General features: G+C 50.4%; 1 protein-coding gene across 3 annotated transcripts in view; it reads right to left on the bottom strand.

The window, feature by feature from the left end:
• The window catches only part of Ksr1 (kinase suppressor of ras 1), a 135,417-nt gene that overhangs the window by 27,944 nt on the left and 89,480 nt on the right, over positions 1–17,993 (bottom strand). For all 3 annotated transcript variants that reach the window (XM_060387191.1, XM_021639783.2, XM_021639784.2), the window contains exons 3-5: positions 9,178–9,325; positions 2,206–2,632; positions 580–584 (exon numbers count right to left, since the gene is read on the bottom strand). In XM_060387191.1, the coding sequence (XP_060243174.1) occupies positions 580–584; positions 2,206–2,632; positions 9,178–9,325 (580 nt within the window). The remainder of the gene's footprint in view (positions 1–579; positions 585–2,205; positions 2,633–9,177; positions 9,326–17,993) is intronic.

The following is a 17,993-nucleotide window of genomic DNA, read 5'->3' as shown; positions in this document are numbered from 1 at the left end:
ACTCAGGAGGCCCAGCTGACACCTCTGCTGGGAGTCACAGGAACCCACAGTTTGTGAGTATATGTGAGACCCTGATCCCAGCTGGAGACGGGGAGGGGGAGAAGAGACGGCTCCAGGTTTGCCTGGGCCGCCTCCTCCTCTTCAAGGACCTGCACCCTCAGACTTGGAACTACCTCTGGGAATTCCTATCTCCTGCAGAGGGGAGTCCTGAGCCGTCAGCAAGGCTCTAGGTGGATGACAGGTCACACCCAGGGCACAGCTTTCTGAGTCAGCTCAGAAGATGGGAGTAGGCACAGGGGTCGATACAGCAATGGCAAGGCGGAGACAGGCTTGGCAAGGGGCTGAGGTGAGCAGAGACACCTTCCAAGTCTCTACTTCCCAAGGGCTGGGCTGAGGCCGGCCTGTCATTTTAAGGCCAGCTGCCTCAGGGCTACATGACGAGGTGGTTGCCAGTACTTCTGCTTCTGCTATGGAACAGCCCACCGGGCTAAGCGGGGTCAGAGAAATCCACCCTGGACCGGGACAGCAACTCGAGCATGGCTTCCGGTGGCAGAAGGGATGAAAACGAATTATTCTTACCAAACCTGGAGAGACAAAAAGGAGAGCAAGCTCAGCCTGTGCTTTAAAGCTTCCTGGCAATAAAGCAGGCCAAGGGCTGGGACAAGGGACAGAGACTGGCCTTGTGTAAGCCTTGCTATCCATCCAGCACAGCAGAGTCACCCCAATTTCATGACCGAGGAAGCAAGGTCTTCCTGGGTCATGTGACCTTGGGGGGGGGGTTGGGTGCCCAAGGTCCAGGAAGAAGGGGATGGGTTAGTGTGTTAGAGAGGCAGGGAGCTGGGCAGGAGAGTAGGGAATGCAGAGCTGAAGGGTGGATTCTACAAAGGATCAAGTAGGGACATGCTCTGAGCAAGCCTGCCTTCTCTTCTGGAGCTCCCCTCTCCCAAAGGAGGCAGGAGCTGGGGGGAAGGACTCTCTGCTGCCCTTGGAGCTCACCAGGGCACCTTTGTCAGGTGGTGGGGAACGGACTCAGAACCCCAACATCTGAAGCCAGCAGTACTGCTGGCTTGAGGATCTGTTCCCTTCTTGAACGTGGAAGAGCCTACTGCTCTTCTCAGGAAGAAATAAGAACCAAGGCATCAGCTGCAGGTCACTGTGAGGCCTTCTCTGATAGACCCCGTGGCCTCACAGAAATTATCCTATGTTCTATGGCTGCATCTGGGGGCACCTGGGCTGGGCGGCACAGGGATTTTCTGGGTTTCTGCTCCATAATTCAAAGTCATCTGACCCATCCAGGGTCTGGTACATCACAGACCACGACAGGCCTCATGCAAGCAGAAAAACAAGAGGGCTGCTAAAGCCCTAGGAACCCTCTAGAAAAGGAGTGCCAGATCAAAGAGGAGAGCCAGGTACCTGAACCCCCAGGGAAACAAGAAAAAGAACCCAAAGAAAACAACAAAACCCACAACAATCCAATGGCTACCAGAAGGGACATGCTGACTGAGTTACACAACAGTATGTGATGAGCAGGTTTTTAAGTCAGTTGTTTCGATTAATATGGATACTGGCAGTGGAGGGGGAGAGAAAGGCACACTTTCTTCGGCCTTTGGACCATGGGCACATGCTATTTAAATAGTTACTATAAATATGAATAGTTGTTTTACTGTGCTGGTAAAGAAACAAGGATAAGAGAAGAAGTGAACATTCAGTACAGCGACAGGTAATGTTTTTTTCTTGAATGTTTTCTTCTTGTGTGTTGGAGATGTAAGTGTTCTATCATGAAGCCACATCCCCAGCTCTCTCCCAGCATTTTTCAATCCTTCAGTGGTTGGATCCTCAGAAGCAACTCACGAACACAGGGAACCAAGTCTACCTAATTGCCAGCGCACAACATCTAGAATTCGCTGTTTGGTCTGCCAGTGACCCTGGAAGTAATGTTCCAGATAGGGGCTGTTCTGCTAGCCTATGAGAATCAAGTCTTTAAGCATTGGGGATAACGGGCCTGTTTGTTACTGTGGCCTAGTCCAGCCTATCCTGACTGAAACACGCATCATTTTATATGTGTCTGTGCACAGAAAGGCATCTGTTGGGATTCAGTCCAGCTGCATCAGAGGGATGGACACCTGTGCTCCTCCCTGCTTCGATGTGGGTTGAGTTTATCAGTCCTTTGTAGGTGCCTGAGAGAAAGCCACGGGGCAAACTCACCTCACTGGGGTGACTTCATCGATTCGGTTTCCCAGCTGGGACTCGTGGGACTTGCTGCGTGTGAGCGTGGGGAAGTTGGGCAGCAGCTGGAAGACCTTGCGGCTTGGGGGCGGGGGTGTCCTCGGCGGCTTCAGCTTGGCGTGCCGTCGCAGCTGGGGTGTCGTAGGGGGCGTGATGAAGCTGTGCAGGGCCCGGGGCGTCAGCCGGCCACTGGCGTGCAAGGGGATACAGGTGTCCGAGAGGCCTTCACTGAGGCCCGAAACTGGAGAGTCTGAGGCAGGCAGGGCTGACACGGAGACGGAACGGGGCCCCTGAGTGCCGACACCCACTCGGCCCAGTGGGGAGAGCATGTCCGCTGAAGGCCCTGAACTACTTTCTCGTTGTGCCTCCGCTGAACTCCAACCAGAGTCCTCCTTGTGTTCCCCTCCTGTGGGTCAAGGAGTCAGTCAGAAATACAAGGGATTCAGAGGTGCCACTACTATCTGAAAGCATAATAACGCTATCAGCACTGATTTCACACTCTCCCCTGTGTTGGGAGGATCTCTTTGTACACTGGGTAAAGGCTGTGTTACTCAGCTGTTGGCTTCTGTACCAGCAGAGACCTGAGTACTGTCAGACTTTGGTACTCATGAAGCATCACCTGTCTCTGTTTTGTGAACATATTTCCCGCATCTTCTGACTGGTTTAATAAAGAGTTGATGGCCTATAGCTAGGCCAGAGAGGAAAGGTGGAATTTCTAGGCAGAGACAGGAACTGTGGGAAGATTTGAGAGGGGCAGGAGCTTTGCCAGACAGACACGAGGGAGCTGGAAGCGGCAGGCAGAATAAAGGGGTTAATTAAGATATATGAGCTAGCCGGGAAATAGCCTACCTAAGGTCTAAGCTTTCATAAAATAATAAAAGGTCTCTGTGTCATTATTCGGGAGCTGGCCAGTTGAGACAGTCTGGCGATAAATGGCATCCAACGTGGTAGCTAGAAATCCAAACTTAGACAGATTAAGGCTTTAGCCCAAGACAGGCATGGAAGGTATGGGAGCAGCTGGAAAAGTGGTCTCTTAGCAACCATGCAAGCCAGCCAGTGGCAGAAACAAGAAACCGTAGAGAAGCCTAGTGTGGAGGCGTGGCTCCTCTAACTGTCCCCGAGAAGCAACAGGGCCAGCTGCTGGGCACTCGAGTTGGGCCTCTGAGCAGCTGGGTGGGGAGCAGGGAACGGGAGATTCAGTGGATGGCCCACGGGCAAGTAACTCCCCAGAGCTGTGGTGGAGCCAGCTGCTGCGGTAGGGGAAATGCAGCATTGTTCAAGTGCAACCCAGAGCTGGGGCGGGCAGGCCTGGCTCCCGGCCGGTGCCCACAGGGGTGAGGCTCTCAGGGAAGGGCAAACAGTGGCCTCAGCCCCCAAACCAGCAAGTGCAGCCTGCTAGATCAAGATGAGGGGCTGAAGCCGGCCGCCAAAGACAGTGCTGGCCTGAGGAACAGAAAGGACATTCCCCCCAGAATTTCGGAGTTACCGAGAAGTCCCAGACTTCTGAACTGGTAATGTATTAAGTTTGGAAACAGGAAAAGTGTAAAGAAACTGGATAACAAGAATCACAAAAAGAAAAAAATTAGTTTGAAATAAAGTGAATTCTCTGAAGGAAGAAGAGAGTTAGGGAGCTTAAAAAGAAAACATTTTCTGTGTTAAAAAATGGAAAATACACTGAGTAGTGGTAGCTCATGCCTTTAACCCCAGCACTCAGGGAGGCAGAGGCAGGTGGATCTCTGTGAGTTCAAGGCCAGCCTGGTCTACAAAGTGATTCCAGGACAGACAAGGCTACACAGAGAAACCCTGTCTTGAAAAACCAAAACCCACCCACCCCAAAAGAATACAATAGCAAAGGGCACTTGGATCCCATATAATTTTGTTTTAATTATCACCATAAAAATAATTATGTTTGGTAATGATTACAATTTTATATATCCTCTTTAAGAAAAATCAGAATAAAGCAGACTCAGATAAGAAAAGGACTGAAGAATAGACTACTAGATAAAAGGCCATGGAACAGAGATTAGAGGATTCTTTAAATCAGAATAAAGAATCTTCAGAAGAATCCAATCTGAAACCTACAGTGACAGCAAAAAAAGTAGTTCCAGATGAACAAAATCCACAAGATTATCAAGAATCTGGATGGCAGCCCATAGAGGCACTAGAACTAAAGAGATTTATAGGAGTAATAATGTCTTAGAGCATGTATTGGGCCACGGAAAATCATGTAATTCCAAAAGACTGGAGAGATTTGCTATAATGGCTAACATGGTGGACGACTGATACCTATTCAAGATTTCGATGGCTTTTTCCTTGAGTTCTGAAAAGACTGGTGCCGTGGTTGCATATTTATTAGAAATAATGGCTACCTTAAAGATGCCTTTGCAGACTGGAGCTGATGATGCGCCAGAATATGTATCCAATAAAATGCAACAATTTTTTAGACATTATGGCACAGAACAAGTTACAGATACATCTGACAATCTTACAGGTCAGGCAATAACCCGACCTGTAAAAGGATCCTATAAAAGGATCTAGCTATGCTTTAGAGGAGATGTTAACAGGCCGGACACTGGATTTTAGAAAAGACTGCTGAATTAAAGCAGCCCATATAGTGTAAGAATGGTTAACTTCAGAATGGAAGTCAGGAAATGTGTTGCATCGGGGATGCCTTTGTTTCAACAGGAAAGGAAAAGCCGTGGATTCCTCTAAGATTAATAGATGAGATCTGACCAGGGGACACATCTTGGGAATCTTGACTGCAGACATGAGGGAACAAGGAAGAACAACAAAACAGCCGACATGAATGTTGATCCCGCTACAAGAGAACGGCTCTGAGACTGGCTGAGACAGGGACGTCTCGGGCCTCATTAGGACAAGCCATCCTTTCACATGGCATGGACGGAGATTTATATCACAGTTTGGTTATACGGTCCAAACGGACTTACAGAGTTTGATGCTTTTCACCTGCTCAAACAGGGAGCAGAGAACCACCTTTCGCTGGTTTGTGCACACCACACATTCCATGCTGAAATGCGTATTACCTTTAAAAGTTTACGTGTTTTCAGAGCAGAAGAACCAGACACCAATGAAGACAAGCAGCCCAGGTGGTCCAGCCTCACACTCTGCCTTAGCTGTGGTCTCCTCAAAATCTTCATCCAGAACAACGTCAAAGTGGCTAGCTCAGGCGGTCCGGCCTTGCAGACTGTTCCAGCCAGGACTGCAGTTAAGCCCTGCACTTTCCCATCGCCCAGAGACTGGGCCACAAATGTTACAGCTAGTTCTCCCAGGACCTGGCCAATATGCCAGTTTTCTTAGGGCCCCCAAAAGACACAGTCACCCCCAGAGAGCAGGAAGTAATTTTAAGAGAACAATGCCCATCTGAGAAGTGGAGTGGGTGGTTTTGGCTGTTTGATGGGTGATGGATGTTTGTTGTCTTGGGGCGGGGGGGGGGTTTCCAAGTCATTAATGGTCTTCATCAAGGAGAAAATAAAGAAGGTTAGATTCAGAGATGTCTATCTTTCTTCCCTCTGCCCTTCTTCCTCTCCTATCTTGGGTTAAGGAGAAAAGGGAGGAGAGAGGATGAAAAGAAAAAGCGGGGGGGGGGGCAGATATAGAGATATAAGGAAAAGAAGATTCTTGAATCTACTTTTATACTAAAAGGCAATTACTAGTCTCAAATACTTTACAATGGCATGGATTTTTTATACTGATAGAAATTTAAGGTTATTTTTGTTTTTGTACCTATGCAACTCATTTAAAAATGTAAAGTTCTAGACCCTTTGAAAGCTACTATTATTTAAGGTAATTAAGAGATGCAGGTTAGTAGTTAGTTACATATAACAACCGAACTTGTAGCCTTGTTGGATGCTAGTTTGGTTAATTACAGAAATAAGCTTGATTTAGCCTCCTGTAGATGTTTTCAAAGGGAAGCAGATAGTAAGTAGCTGAAAACAAGCAATGTTTGCCTTTTCAGATATACTTTAGATAGACAGGTGCTCATCAAACCCTTCGGAGATCTATAGAATTTGGCATTTAGTAATATAAGGCTTTTCATGACTATGAGACACATCAGCTCCTGTCAGAATCCCCATTCTCCTCCAAAGAAGATGATGGACATCAAAGAACCTCCATATGGGGTTTGCTTCAAACTTGGCAAAGCTGGCCACCGGGCAGAAAGCTGCCCTTTCCTTGACTGCTGACAGCATGTTGTCCAAACTGTAGACAAACAGGACCCTGGGAAGTTGACTGCCGAACTTTGCCAAGACAAGGTAGCCCAATCCGTAATTCCTGCTTCACAAATAAGTCTGTCAGCTGTGCTGGGCCTGTAGGCTGAAGATGGATGCCCCAACGCCACAGAGGGTTCTTGGGAGACTGCCCAGGCAGCCAGCAGTCACTGTCATCTCTTGGTTTTGAAGCTGCTTGCTCTGTACTTCCTGTTTACTCCAGTAAAATTTATCTTTCTCACGTCTCTGATGGAGTGGAAGCCTAGACAGTTACAGTCTTGTACATATGCTTAAGTTGTTTAGGGTTTAAGAAAATGTTTTAAGATTTCAAAAGATACTTTTAGGTTGATAAGTGCAACTTATGATAGAAGAGGATTTAGGTACAGAACTGTGAACTCACCAAAATAGTGCAGTCCAATGCAGCCAAATTCTTACCTGATAGTTCTCATAATTGTTCTTATCATATATAATTTACTGATGCTAAAGCTTTCTATTGGTTTAAAAGGGGACGACGTTGGGATGACCTTTTTGCATACTGTGTAAAGGTTGTCTTTATACTACTCAAGTATTGATTTCTATATCAGCAGAGAGCTGAGTACTGTCCTGACTTTGGTAGTGTTATTTTTTATGAATCATCATCTGTCTCAGAGCTGCGAACTGTGGGAAGATTTGAGAGGCACGGGAGAGTCACCAGCCAGACATGGAGGAAGTCGGACAAACAGGCACTGAGTGAGAAGAAACGGACCATGTGGCCGACGTGGACTAGAATAAACAGGTTAATTAAGTTACATGAGCTAGTTGGGGAACAGCCTACGCTAGGCCTACTCTTTCATAAAATAATAAAAGGTCTCTGTGCCATTATTCAGTAGCTGGCAGTTGACAGAGTCTGGCAATACCACTGTACTGAGGGAATGCTGGGATGCCCACACCAAAGTGGGACCTCAGGAAGGGAAAATTCTGCGTTAAAGACATTAGCTGAGATGGGGGTGGGAGGTGGCACACACCTGTGATCCCAGTATTCAGAGGGGTGTAAAGGTGGAAGGATCTAAGGTTCAAGACCAACCTTGACTACACAGAGAATTCAAGGCCAGTCTAGGCTGCAAGAGACCCTATTTCAGAAACCAAAAAAAAAAAAATCTTCAAACATCAGCTGGTGTGGTGGTGTGTGCCTGAAGAGACCTTGCTTACAGAGTTAGACCCTGTCTCAAAAACAAAGCAAATCAGAACAAACATGAAACAAAACCAAGTATGAGCCAGGCTTGGTGGCACACAGTCCTATCACAGCCCTCAGGGAGCTGCCATATGGGAGGGTGAGCTCAAGGCCAGCCTAGACTACATAGGAAGAAAAGACCAGAGGCTGCAAAGGAAAACAGTGGCAGCGTTTCCCACCCTTCACAGGCCTAAGAGTGAAAAGCACACCTGACCTTTAGTGACCCTTGGTTCCCTTCACCATCACAACAATCCTGTCAAAGGAGCAGCTACTGCCTTATTGTACGGATGAGGGACTGAGGCACGGGGAGGGGAAGGGGGGCTGACTCCTCGGCTCATCTTTGCTTCGATTGGGCTGCTCTCGCCGAGTCCTGCTTGGGTGCAAGCAGGATGCTCTGACTGCTTTCGGCCCTGGTGGGCAGTGAGGAAGTCCTGTGGGATGACTGGAAACCACAGTCTGTCATAGGGAAGCAGGAGTTTCACAGCTGAGAGTTAACAGGAGAGAAGCTGCAAAAGTTCTCCTCCCTAGGGCTGCCGTGCCCTGGCCCAGGGGGAAGCAGACATATCTAGTGCCACACACACTCAGAATAAAGAACTTAAGCCCTACCCTTTGGGGGATAAAATAAATCAGCTGGGTATGGTAGTACACTTGGGAGGCAGAGGCAGGTGGATCTCTGTGAGTTTGAGGCTATCCTGGTGTGTGTGTGTGTGTGTGTGTGTATGTATGTATATATATAATATATATATTATATATTATGTATTACAAAGCTCGATGCCTCCCTTTCCAGCCTCAGGAGGCTGAAGATGAGGGAGGTAGCTCAGATCTTTCAAATGAGGCCTGCTTCCATTCGTTAGGCTCATTTCAGTGGCTTCTCTGCGTGGTGGTGGGAACATTAAGTCAGGCAAGGGAAATCGTTTCCAAGGGAAGAAATAAAATGCCTGGGAGTAATCCCTGAGGAGACTTCAGTAATGGCAGGATTATGCGAGGCCTGGGACAGCCCTGGGCACACTCCCACAGAAGAAGCTGTAGAACTTCTCTAAGCATGCTGGGCTCAGGCCACACTGACACCAGAGAGGCTTCGCGAGCAGAAGGCTGAAGCTGCCCATGAGGACAGGAGCAGGAAGGGAGCTGTTTAGAGGAGGGAGGCTGGGAGCTCATAGGAAGCTGGTGGAGGGGCTGGAGCAACACAGTTGCCTTCCTGTAAGTGTCGGAGGTGTTGTCATGCTGGGCCTGTCCTGAAAACCGACTGGGGATTCCTAACAATGGCTGAGGCTTCCCAGGTCAGACTGGCCACACCATCTGGGCTCCGAGGCCCTGAGAACTCTGAAGGGCCTCCCTTAGGGCTGAGGACCAGCGTACTTTCTAAACAGCCACACCAAAACGGCCCCCAAACCCTGAAGCACACCCTCCCTGTCCTGAGGCCTACTCAGGCAGAAGTCCCACCTCCCAGGGAACTGGCAAGCCTAGGAGCACAGGCAGGAATAGAGAACCGGGAGTGAAGCGGGCCTTTCTTACCCAGGCCGGTCACCTTCCGAAGGCAGGTGAGGGCTTGTTGTAGCCGGCTGCACTCCTCAGCGCTGGCCCCCCAGCGCCGCAGCGTCTCCTTTGCCTTGGCCTCGTCCATCTCCAGCAGGGCATCCAGTGTGAGCTCTTGGGGAATCTCCTGGGGGGCACAGACAGGACAGAAAGCTGAGGGAGCGGAGAGGGAGTCTCAGCCCTCGGCTCCGAAGGACAGGCCTCTCGGCTGAGTGGCAGGAGCCAGCTGCTGCCTCAGCCGGCCTCTGACTAGAAGCCAACACTTGTCCCAGGGCATGGGCAGAACACTCCTACCCCCTCCCTCAATACGGCAGAAACAGCAGCTGACGTGGAGTGCCACCTTTGGGCTGGGGGCGAGGAGAGGAAGAGAACACCAGAAAGGTGTGGAGGGGGACTCACAGCCTACTTATTTGTTTATAGTTATTTATTTATAATTCTTCAGTACAGAAAAGTTGGTAGTCACGATACCTCTGGTCGCTCTTCGCAACTTGATTGTTAAACTGAATCATACAAGAGCGGTCTCAGGCCAAATTGCTTTTAACAGGGATAAAACAACAACAACAACAAAAAACAAACACTGCTTACTGGCTTGTATTTTAGTTAGTCAAAGTAGGTCAGCTAGACTGGCATGATCCACCCCTTCTACTTGGGAGGCTGCAGCAGGAGGGTTCTGAATTCAAAGCCTGCCTGCGTGAGAGAGCCAAGTCAAGGCCGGCTAAGCAACTTAGTGAGACCCTGTCTCAAAGTAAAAAGGAGGCTGAGGCTGTGGCTCGGCTGGCAGAGTGTACCTAGCAGCCACAAAGGCCTGGGTTCGAGCACTGCATAAACCAGGCACGGTGGCGCACACCTGTAATTCTAGCTCTTAGGAGGTAGAGGCAGAAGGATCACAAACTCAAGGTCATCCCTGCTTACACCGAAAGTCTGGGGCCCAGCTTGTGTTACATGAACTGTCTAAAAAGGCGGCGGGCGCTGGGGAAGCCGGGCTGGACGTGCAGCTCAGTGGTAAAGAATTTGCAGGTCACTGGGATCCCTTTACTTCTGGAGAATGCGGCTCAAAGGCCTACGCTGCTGGACAGAATGTTTGGGGCGGGGGGCGGGGGGCGGGCTGCAAACCTGACGACCCAAGTTCCACCCCGGAACCCAGATAGAGACAGGTGAGGACTCACCCCCCATCGACACCCTCTGACCCATGTATGTGTGCACTGTGGCATGGGCGTGTGCACGCGCTGTGTACACATGCACATTAATAATAAAATGAACTTCAAACAGCTATTATTAGAGCCAGGTGGTGGTGGCCCATGCCTTTCGTCCCGACAATCAGGAAGCAGAGTCAGGCGGATCTCTGAGTTCAACACCAGCTTGGTCTACAGAGTCAGTTCCAGGACTGCAGGGGTACACAAAGAAACCCTGTCTCAAAACACACACACACACACACAAACAAAACAAAACAAAACAAAACAACAACAACAAAAAAAACCCAAAAAACAACCAAACACACAAAAAAGCTATTATCAGGCTAGTAAGACGGCTCAGCAGAGATAACTTAAGGACAAGGGTTAATTTCATTCTCGGATCCTGTAAGGCTGCAGGAGTTCGATTTCTTTGATTTCTACACGAAATCTCCTAAGGGGTAACGGGAAAGTGGCTACAAGAGACTTCTGTGCTGTTTGTTTAGACAGAGATAGGGTCTTATACACCAGGCCAGCCTTGAACTCACCAATATTTACCTGCCTCTGCTTCCCAAGTGCTGAGATTAAAAGTGTGAGCCACTGTGCCTGGCCTTTGAAGAATTTTCTTGTTTTGTTTTTTAATCTTAATTTTTATTTTTTGTGTATGTCTGTGCACCAGGTGTGAACGGTGCCCGCAGCGAGCAGGAGAGAACCCCGGATCCCCGGAACAGGAGCTACAGACAGCCACGAGCTACAGACAGCCACAGGCTGCCATGCGGTGCTGAGAACGGAACCTGGGTCCGCTGGAAAGGACGCCAATGCCCTCAACAGTTGAGCCACCATCTCTCCACCCGCCTTCCCCTCCTCTGCAAGGTGGTGTTGCTCCCTTGGGCTCCCTTAAATGCCAAAAGCACCATTTAACACACAGCCTGTCCCTGTCATCATCAAGGACCTCTCAAAACGGCTTACCTCCCCCCCCCCTCCCCTGCAGAAACAGAAGGTTTGAGCTTTGGGATCTTTTGGGCACTGGAGACAATTCGACAGCATCTCTGTGTGTACTATGTTCTTGTGGCTTTTCTCCCATTCAACTTTTATCAGTTTATTCCATCAGGGGACTGCTAAAGAGTGACGGGGAAATTTCCTTCTGCCCCTAATAAAATGTATTCTGCTACCAACCTAAATATACTTGGAAATAGATTCTTTCTCCAAAGCATCCAGAAAGTAGGCTAGCTCGCCTGGCTGACGCCTTCTTTGGCTCTGTAAGAGCCTATGCAGGGAAGGTGGCCACACTGGTCTGGAGCTAGGCTCCTCCCCGTCCTTTCCCTGCAGAGCTGAGAACTTACACAGGGGGTGCATGAAGCTGCTAACGGTACCCAGGGTTAGAAAACTAATACAGAGCATGAACACTGAGTCAGGCCTGACGTCAAAGTTCCCCCCCTCCCCCCACATGGAATCCACACACAAAGAACAATGGCCACATCTCCGGCCTCTAGGGCTTATAGCACGTGCGTGTGTGTCTGTGTTGAGAGGGGCTGTGGGAGCTGAGCAAATAAGTAATTACTTATTCACTAAGATACAGGCGAGAACAGGAAGTAACGTGACTGCAGGACTGGACTGACCGTCTACATCCCTCCTTAATGCCCTTTAATACTCTTCATATTTGCAGTAACTGGAGTGACCACGAAGCCCCATATCAAACACGTCTGGAAAGCTTGAAGTGATTTCCAAGGATTCTAAAGGCAACTGTATCTAGTTTTGTTTGCTTTCTTAACACAGGGCCTTACACTATTCCTGAGCTGGTCTTGAACCTCTTTTGTCGCTCAGGCTGGCCTCCCAACTCCAGGTGATCCTTCTGCTTCAAACTCTCAAGTGCTGGGCCACAGGCCCGGACCACCACATTCCAGTTCAAATTTCATTTCAAGAGGATAATTTCACTGTCAGTGCATCTGCAGCGCTGCAAACCTTAGACTCAAGTATCAAACTGAACGGACAGAGTCTCGGCCACAGCGTGGGCCATGTCCCTCCTCCCACAGCACCTGGGGCAGGTCCCTGGGTCTCAGCAGTGATCAGTCCACCTCCAGGGCTCTGGCAAGACTCTCAGTCCTGTTTACAACAGTTCCCACCACAGTGAGATAGACACTCGATACCAAGAAAGATCACCATCATTGCTCAGACTAACTACTGGCATCAGAAATCCTCCTACCCCATCACGTGAAAACCCACAGGAAACCACTGCTGAGCAGCACAGGGAGGGGAGTCTGATTCAAACCCCGTTCCCACAGGGGAGCATTTTCCCACTGCCCACAAGCCTTCCTTTATGACCCCAGCAACTGTTCTTCATCCTGGTGCAGCTTGGGCATCCTTCCTCTTCATTTTCGTGGAAATCAGCCTGGCGATACTGTGACAGGGACAGGTGACCTTAACCTCCACACAACTGCCCTCAACAGCAGGGTGCGGTGCAGCACACACCTGTAATCCCAACTTGAACCGCACATGAGAGGATCTTAAACCCGAGGCCAGCCTAGGCCATGTGGTGTGATCCTGCCTCAAACAAAAGCCCAAAGCCCACTACACACAGAGCAACATTCTACCTCGGATGGCATGTCCTCAGCTGGTCATCTACAGACACCCTTGCAGGGGCACATACCCACATGCACACGTACTGCCAAGAAAGCTGACTCAGCAGCTTCCTGGAAGATGAGAGACATAAGCCATAGTAACGATGGAGTCAGGCATGGGAACCCCAACTTCCAACCTAACTATAAAGCTAAAACAAAGGTTTTTTTTCTTTCCTTTTTTCTTCCATGTTCATCAGCCACACCCTTTCAATTTCTCACTCAGAATAAGTACGCTCATCACCACCACCCATCTACCACCCATCTGCCAGCACGAGGCTCACACTGTTTTGTATATGATATCTCCACTCGAACCGACTCAGGAAATCCATGCCACTCGGTCTGCGTGTTAAAGCTCGGAAGAGCTCACACGAGCTCAACAGCAGCCTGTCACATGCTGGGCCTCCTGCTCACCTGGAACTCCGAAGCCCCCTTCTAGGGGAGAGGGCTACTTCTGAATAACCCATTTCTACCTACATGCCAACAGAACCACCCAGTAACATGGAAGGGCCTCTGTTCTTTACCCAAGTGAATTAATTTTCCTGGTAAGGGAAAGAATACGTCCAAATGCTTATCTTTAATAAACTAAAGCTTATGGCTTCAAATTAGCCAGAGGTGTGTCTCTCGCTCCTCCGAGGCCCAGGGATCAATCCGCCCCACCCTGAATAAGGCAGGAGCAAGGCCCTTCTTTCTGTCCTTCCCTCACGCCTGCTCTAGATGATCTGATTCAAACAGTGCTAGAAGGCAGGCAAGACCAAAGTTGTGGGTCGCAAGGATGCTAGAGAATAAAGACACCTGGAGCTCTCTGTATACTGGAGCCCCACCCCTGCCCCCAGCATGGGCCACTCAGGGTTTCTGCCTGGCTTGGAGGGGTGTGAATACACACCCCACAGGGATGTAATCAGATTGCTTAGCACTCCACTTACACCAGTCCCCTGCCATCACTTCTGAGTGACAGCTCTCTCTACCACTTAATCTCCCTGGCACGAGGAGGCAGATGAGGAACTTGGGAGAAGGCAACCCTGGTCCCCAGAAGTTGCAGCAGTATAACTTTGTACCTTTTTTTTTTTTTTTTTTTAATAATAAGGTATTTTCTGCCACAAAGTGAAAGGCTAACCAGAAACCCACCCATTGCTCTTGGTGTTATGGGTATAGAAAGCCAGGAAGGGTGCCAGAACTTCTGGCATTAAAAAAAAAAAAAAATTAAAACTGAAAACTGGGCTTGGTGTGCCATCCTGTTACCTAAACTTGAACAGTTGAAGCCGGTGGATCAGAAGTTCAAAGCCAGGTGTGGCTACAGAAGCAGCATGAGGCAGCCTGGGCTGCAGAAGACCCTGGCTTGTTTGTTCTGAACAGTAATGAGAATCTGGATCTTTGAATGGTTATTTCTTTTACTTGGTGGCAACTAATTCTGATGAAAAAGAGCAGAGCATGGACACAGAGCAGAGGGCCTGGGACTGGAGGCTGCTGGAAGATTGGGGTGCCTTCCAGCGGTGGATCTGACCAGGGACTTCTAAACTGTTCTGTATGCTGGCACTGGAGGCCTGCCGCCCAGCAGTGAGCCGGGCCATGAGCCGGCCACCCTGCACGTGAAGTGTGAGCCCTTCTGACTCTTAGGACTGATTTGGGACCCGATGTTAGTCAAGAGAAGTTGCAGTTAATCAAGAGAAATTCTGTGAGGCAAGTGTGCTTGAATCCGGGGGACTAACCGAAAAAAGTACCTATGGCTGCCCAGCGGACCTCCCCCCCCCCCCGTGAGATGAGCCTCCTCAGCACATCCCAAAACAACTCAAAGCCCCCAGACTTCACATACAGATGTGACTCACCCACCCATCAAGCACAGGGCAGTCTGTGAGGGAACGAGGGCAAACCGGAGTCACTCCCGTGTGTGCCGGAGAACCAGAAGCAGATTAGGAATCAGCCGGCCTCCTGCTGAAGGGGAGCTTATGGGGAGAGCCACTGGGAAACCCTCTCGATTGGGTTTCCCCCTGGCTGCCCACCCACCTGGTGGCCTACAGAAGATGCTCATCTGAAAGCCAAGAACAAAGTCAGCCTCCCTCTGGAATGCCCCAGAGAGCTAGAGAAGGGATAGAGGCCGGGCGGCCACATTGCCTCTGGAAGAACTGCTGCTCTCTCCAGCTGCTAAGCCAAGATAAAATGTGTTAGCTAGGAGCTGAGGGAAGCCATATGTCCATCCGTGGGCCCAACATGCCTCGGGGTTCATATAGCGCCATGAGCAGGGCAGCAGGAACGCTGCCTTCTTGGCTCTGTCACTTTCCCTCAAACCATGACTTATGCTTCCTAGTGAGCGACCTTAAATTATCCTTTCTGGTAATAATGAGAAAGCAGGGCCAGTTGCAAACAGAGGTCACCCCAGCCTGTGACGATTAAGCCACGCCATTAACAGGAGCCTGCTAGTCTCCGTTCTCTGTAGCCAAAAGCAGGAAACGGTTTGGCCAAAATGCCCCCATGCCCTGTCTCCACCAGCTGGCAGTGGCTGGGGTCACAGGTCACACTGGGTATCAAATGGTGTCCTAGGACTTACCAGCAGCCACGGGGCAGCCTGCGTCTATATTTAGAATCTGTGCCGGCTGACACGGGGAGACACAAGGAGCCATCCACGCACAATCGGGCCGGGGAGAGGACAGTGGTTACGCCAGCGGCCATCCTGCTTGGCATGGCCCACAAACACATGAATGCACTGTAACGCCAGCCAGAATCGAGGGGACAACTGGAGTAGGGTGAGCTCTTAGCAGTGGGGATGAAGGCAGTTGCAAGGGGCTCCCAGGAGGCCTCCTCCCTACCCCCACCCCCTTAGTCCCGGCCCTGAATGAATGCCAGTTCTTTTCCTGGTACTTTCCACTACTGCCTGGGAGTTTCCAGCTGTAGATTACACATGGTGTCGCTGTCCAGCTTCAGTGCCAACTACCTGTCTCATTACAGTCTCCCAACCCCACTTTCCCACATGGGCACAGAAAGGCCCCTTCCACTCTGCCATGGCTGTACCCAAACATCCCAAGTACGACATGTAAATGAGTAGGTGTGGCTATGTTCAAATGACACTCAGGGTCACTTGAACTTTTTATCATTTTCATCTGTCACAAGATCCTTTGTTCTCCCCTCCTCAAACAATAACAGCAAAGAACCAACTTCATCCCTTCAACATGGCGGGCTAGTTGTGGCCTATGGACCACAGCTCTTTGGGTGGGTTTATTCCACCACTCCGTAAATACTCACCAGCTGTGTCGGGCTTCATCTCCCAGAGGCCCTGGGCCTCATTGTTCCTCCTTTCCTGCTTACCCCTGCACTGGCATCCCTGGCCCCACCTCAGCATAACATTGGTAGGAAGGGTCATCCAGGACAGGCTTCTGGCCAGGCCCACACCTGCCACTCAAAAACACAGCCTGTGCCTGTCAGCTTCCACATTATCGGTACATATGCCCAACTGCCCGTTGAAAAGGGCCAGACAAGGCCCGTGAGAGAAACACACGTGTACCTGAGCTTGGGAGATGCTGCTTCCCTTGCTCGCCACCCTCCCTGAGTAAAGAGAAGGTTTCGAATTCAATGCCAGCTTAAGCTACAGAGGGAGACCTGTCTCAAGAACTAAACACCATTATCCCCAAGACCCCACGGTAAAGCTCAAGCCAGAACTGTAATAGTTTGTTCAAGATTCTAGGTTCAGTCTCCAACAGGAAAGAGCAGAAGATGATATAACCCTGGAGTACCCTCTCAGTCAGAGAGCAGGCGACAGACCGCCCCCTTGCAGAAGAGTGGGGCTTATTTCCAGGTCCTGTGTCTGGCGGCTCACAAACCCCTCCTGCTCCAGCGCCAGGGGGATCTGAACCTCTGGCCTCTGTGGGCACGAGCATCCGTGTGCACAGGCATGCACAGGCTTAAAAATAATAAAAGCACATCTTAAAAAAATTAAAGCCCATTTGAAAGGAAGTCCTGGGGTTAGGGGAGATAGTTTGACTACCGCCAAAGAGCTGCATTAACACTTGAGCGACACTTTGCTTCTGGGAAACTGGCAAGCGAGAAATTCCCATACACAGCCCCGCACAAAACAGGGCTATGAGAGGGGCCAGACCTGAGTTAGCCAAGGCCAGAAGCCCTTCCCTGAGCCTCCCCTGCTCTAGGGCACAGCTCCCCAGATCTTCGGGCTTCCCTGGCCTCCTTTGTTGATGCAGCAGGCATGAAGAGGAATGAGCAGGTGACAGCTGGGTGACACAGGAGCAGAGCTGTGCCACCATACCAAGCCATTTCTCAAAGCAAATGGGGAGCCGTGACGACAGGCCTAAACTGGGCCTGCCCTGGCAGCTCCGGGTGCCACAAAGGGCCAGAGCTGGTCTGGAACATCTCCTACGGGCAACCCGGTCCTTCTAAGAGACACTGAGGACCCTGACATGGTACAGGGACATGGCCATGCCTCCAGCCACCTTTACTGTTTGCTGGTCCCTTCCCTCATTTTTTCAGTACCCAGGACTAAACCCAGAGTCTTTACCGGTTATCTGCACCCCCAGCCGCAGCTCCCCCTCTCCTCCTACCTACATCTGTCTCCTCCAGGTTTGTGGGACGAGAACTCTGCGTAGAGCTGGCAAGTCCTGCTGCATGGGAGGGTACCCAGGGCAGCATGTGGATCGCGGCTGCCTGCCTGACCCCCAGCTTCAGCCCTGCAGGACTGGGAGCCTAAGCACAGACACCCCCCCCCCCCAAGAGATCGCTACACCAGTGTCATGTCTTTTGGGTAGTTTGTCTGTCTGTCCCCGCGGGGAATGAGCCAGGATGTAGGCAGGAGCCAAGGGCTGGAGATCTGAGAGGCAGACTCTCTGCCTACAGACAAGGGGTGCATTGTTTCAGGTGCCCAAACAGGAGCCACTGCAGAGCTGTCAGGAGACCCTGGGGCAGGCAGCCTTCTCTGTAGTTTTCCAGGGCTGCTGAACACTAGCAGCCCTGCAGCAACACTGGGCCCCAAAGCTAGGGAAGCCTAACAAAGCTTCTGGGAGCATGGCTA

The sequence above is a fragment of the Meriones unguiculatus genome, chromosome 7 (genome assembly GCF_030254825.1).
Source record: "Meriones unguiculatus strain TT.TT164.6M chromosome 7, Bangor_MerUng_6.1, whole genome shotgun sequence".
Taxonomy (NCBI): Eukaryota; Metazoa; Chordata; class Mammalia; order Rodentia; family Muridae; genus Meriones; species Meriones unguiculatus.
This window is presented reverse-complemented; position numbering and strand designations above follow the sequence as displayed.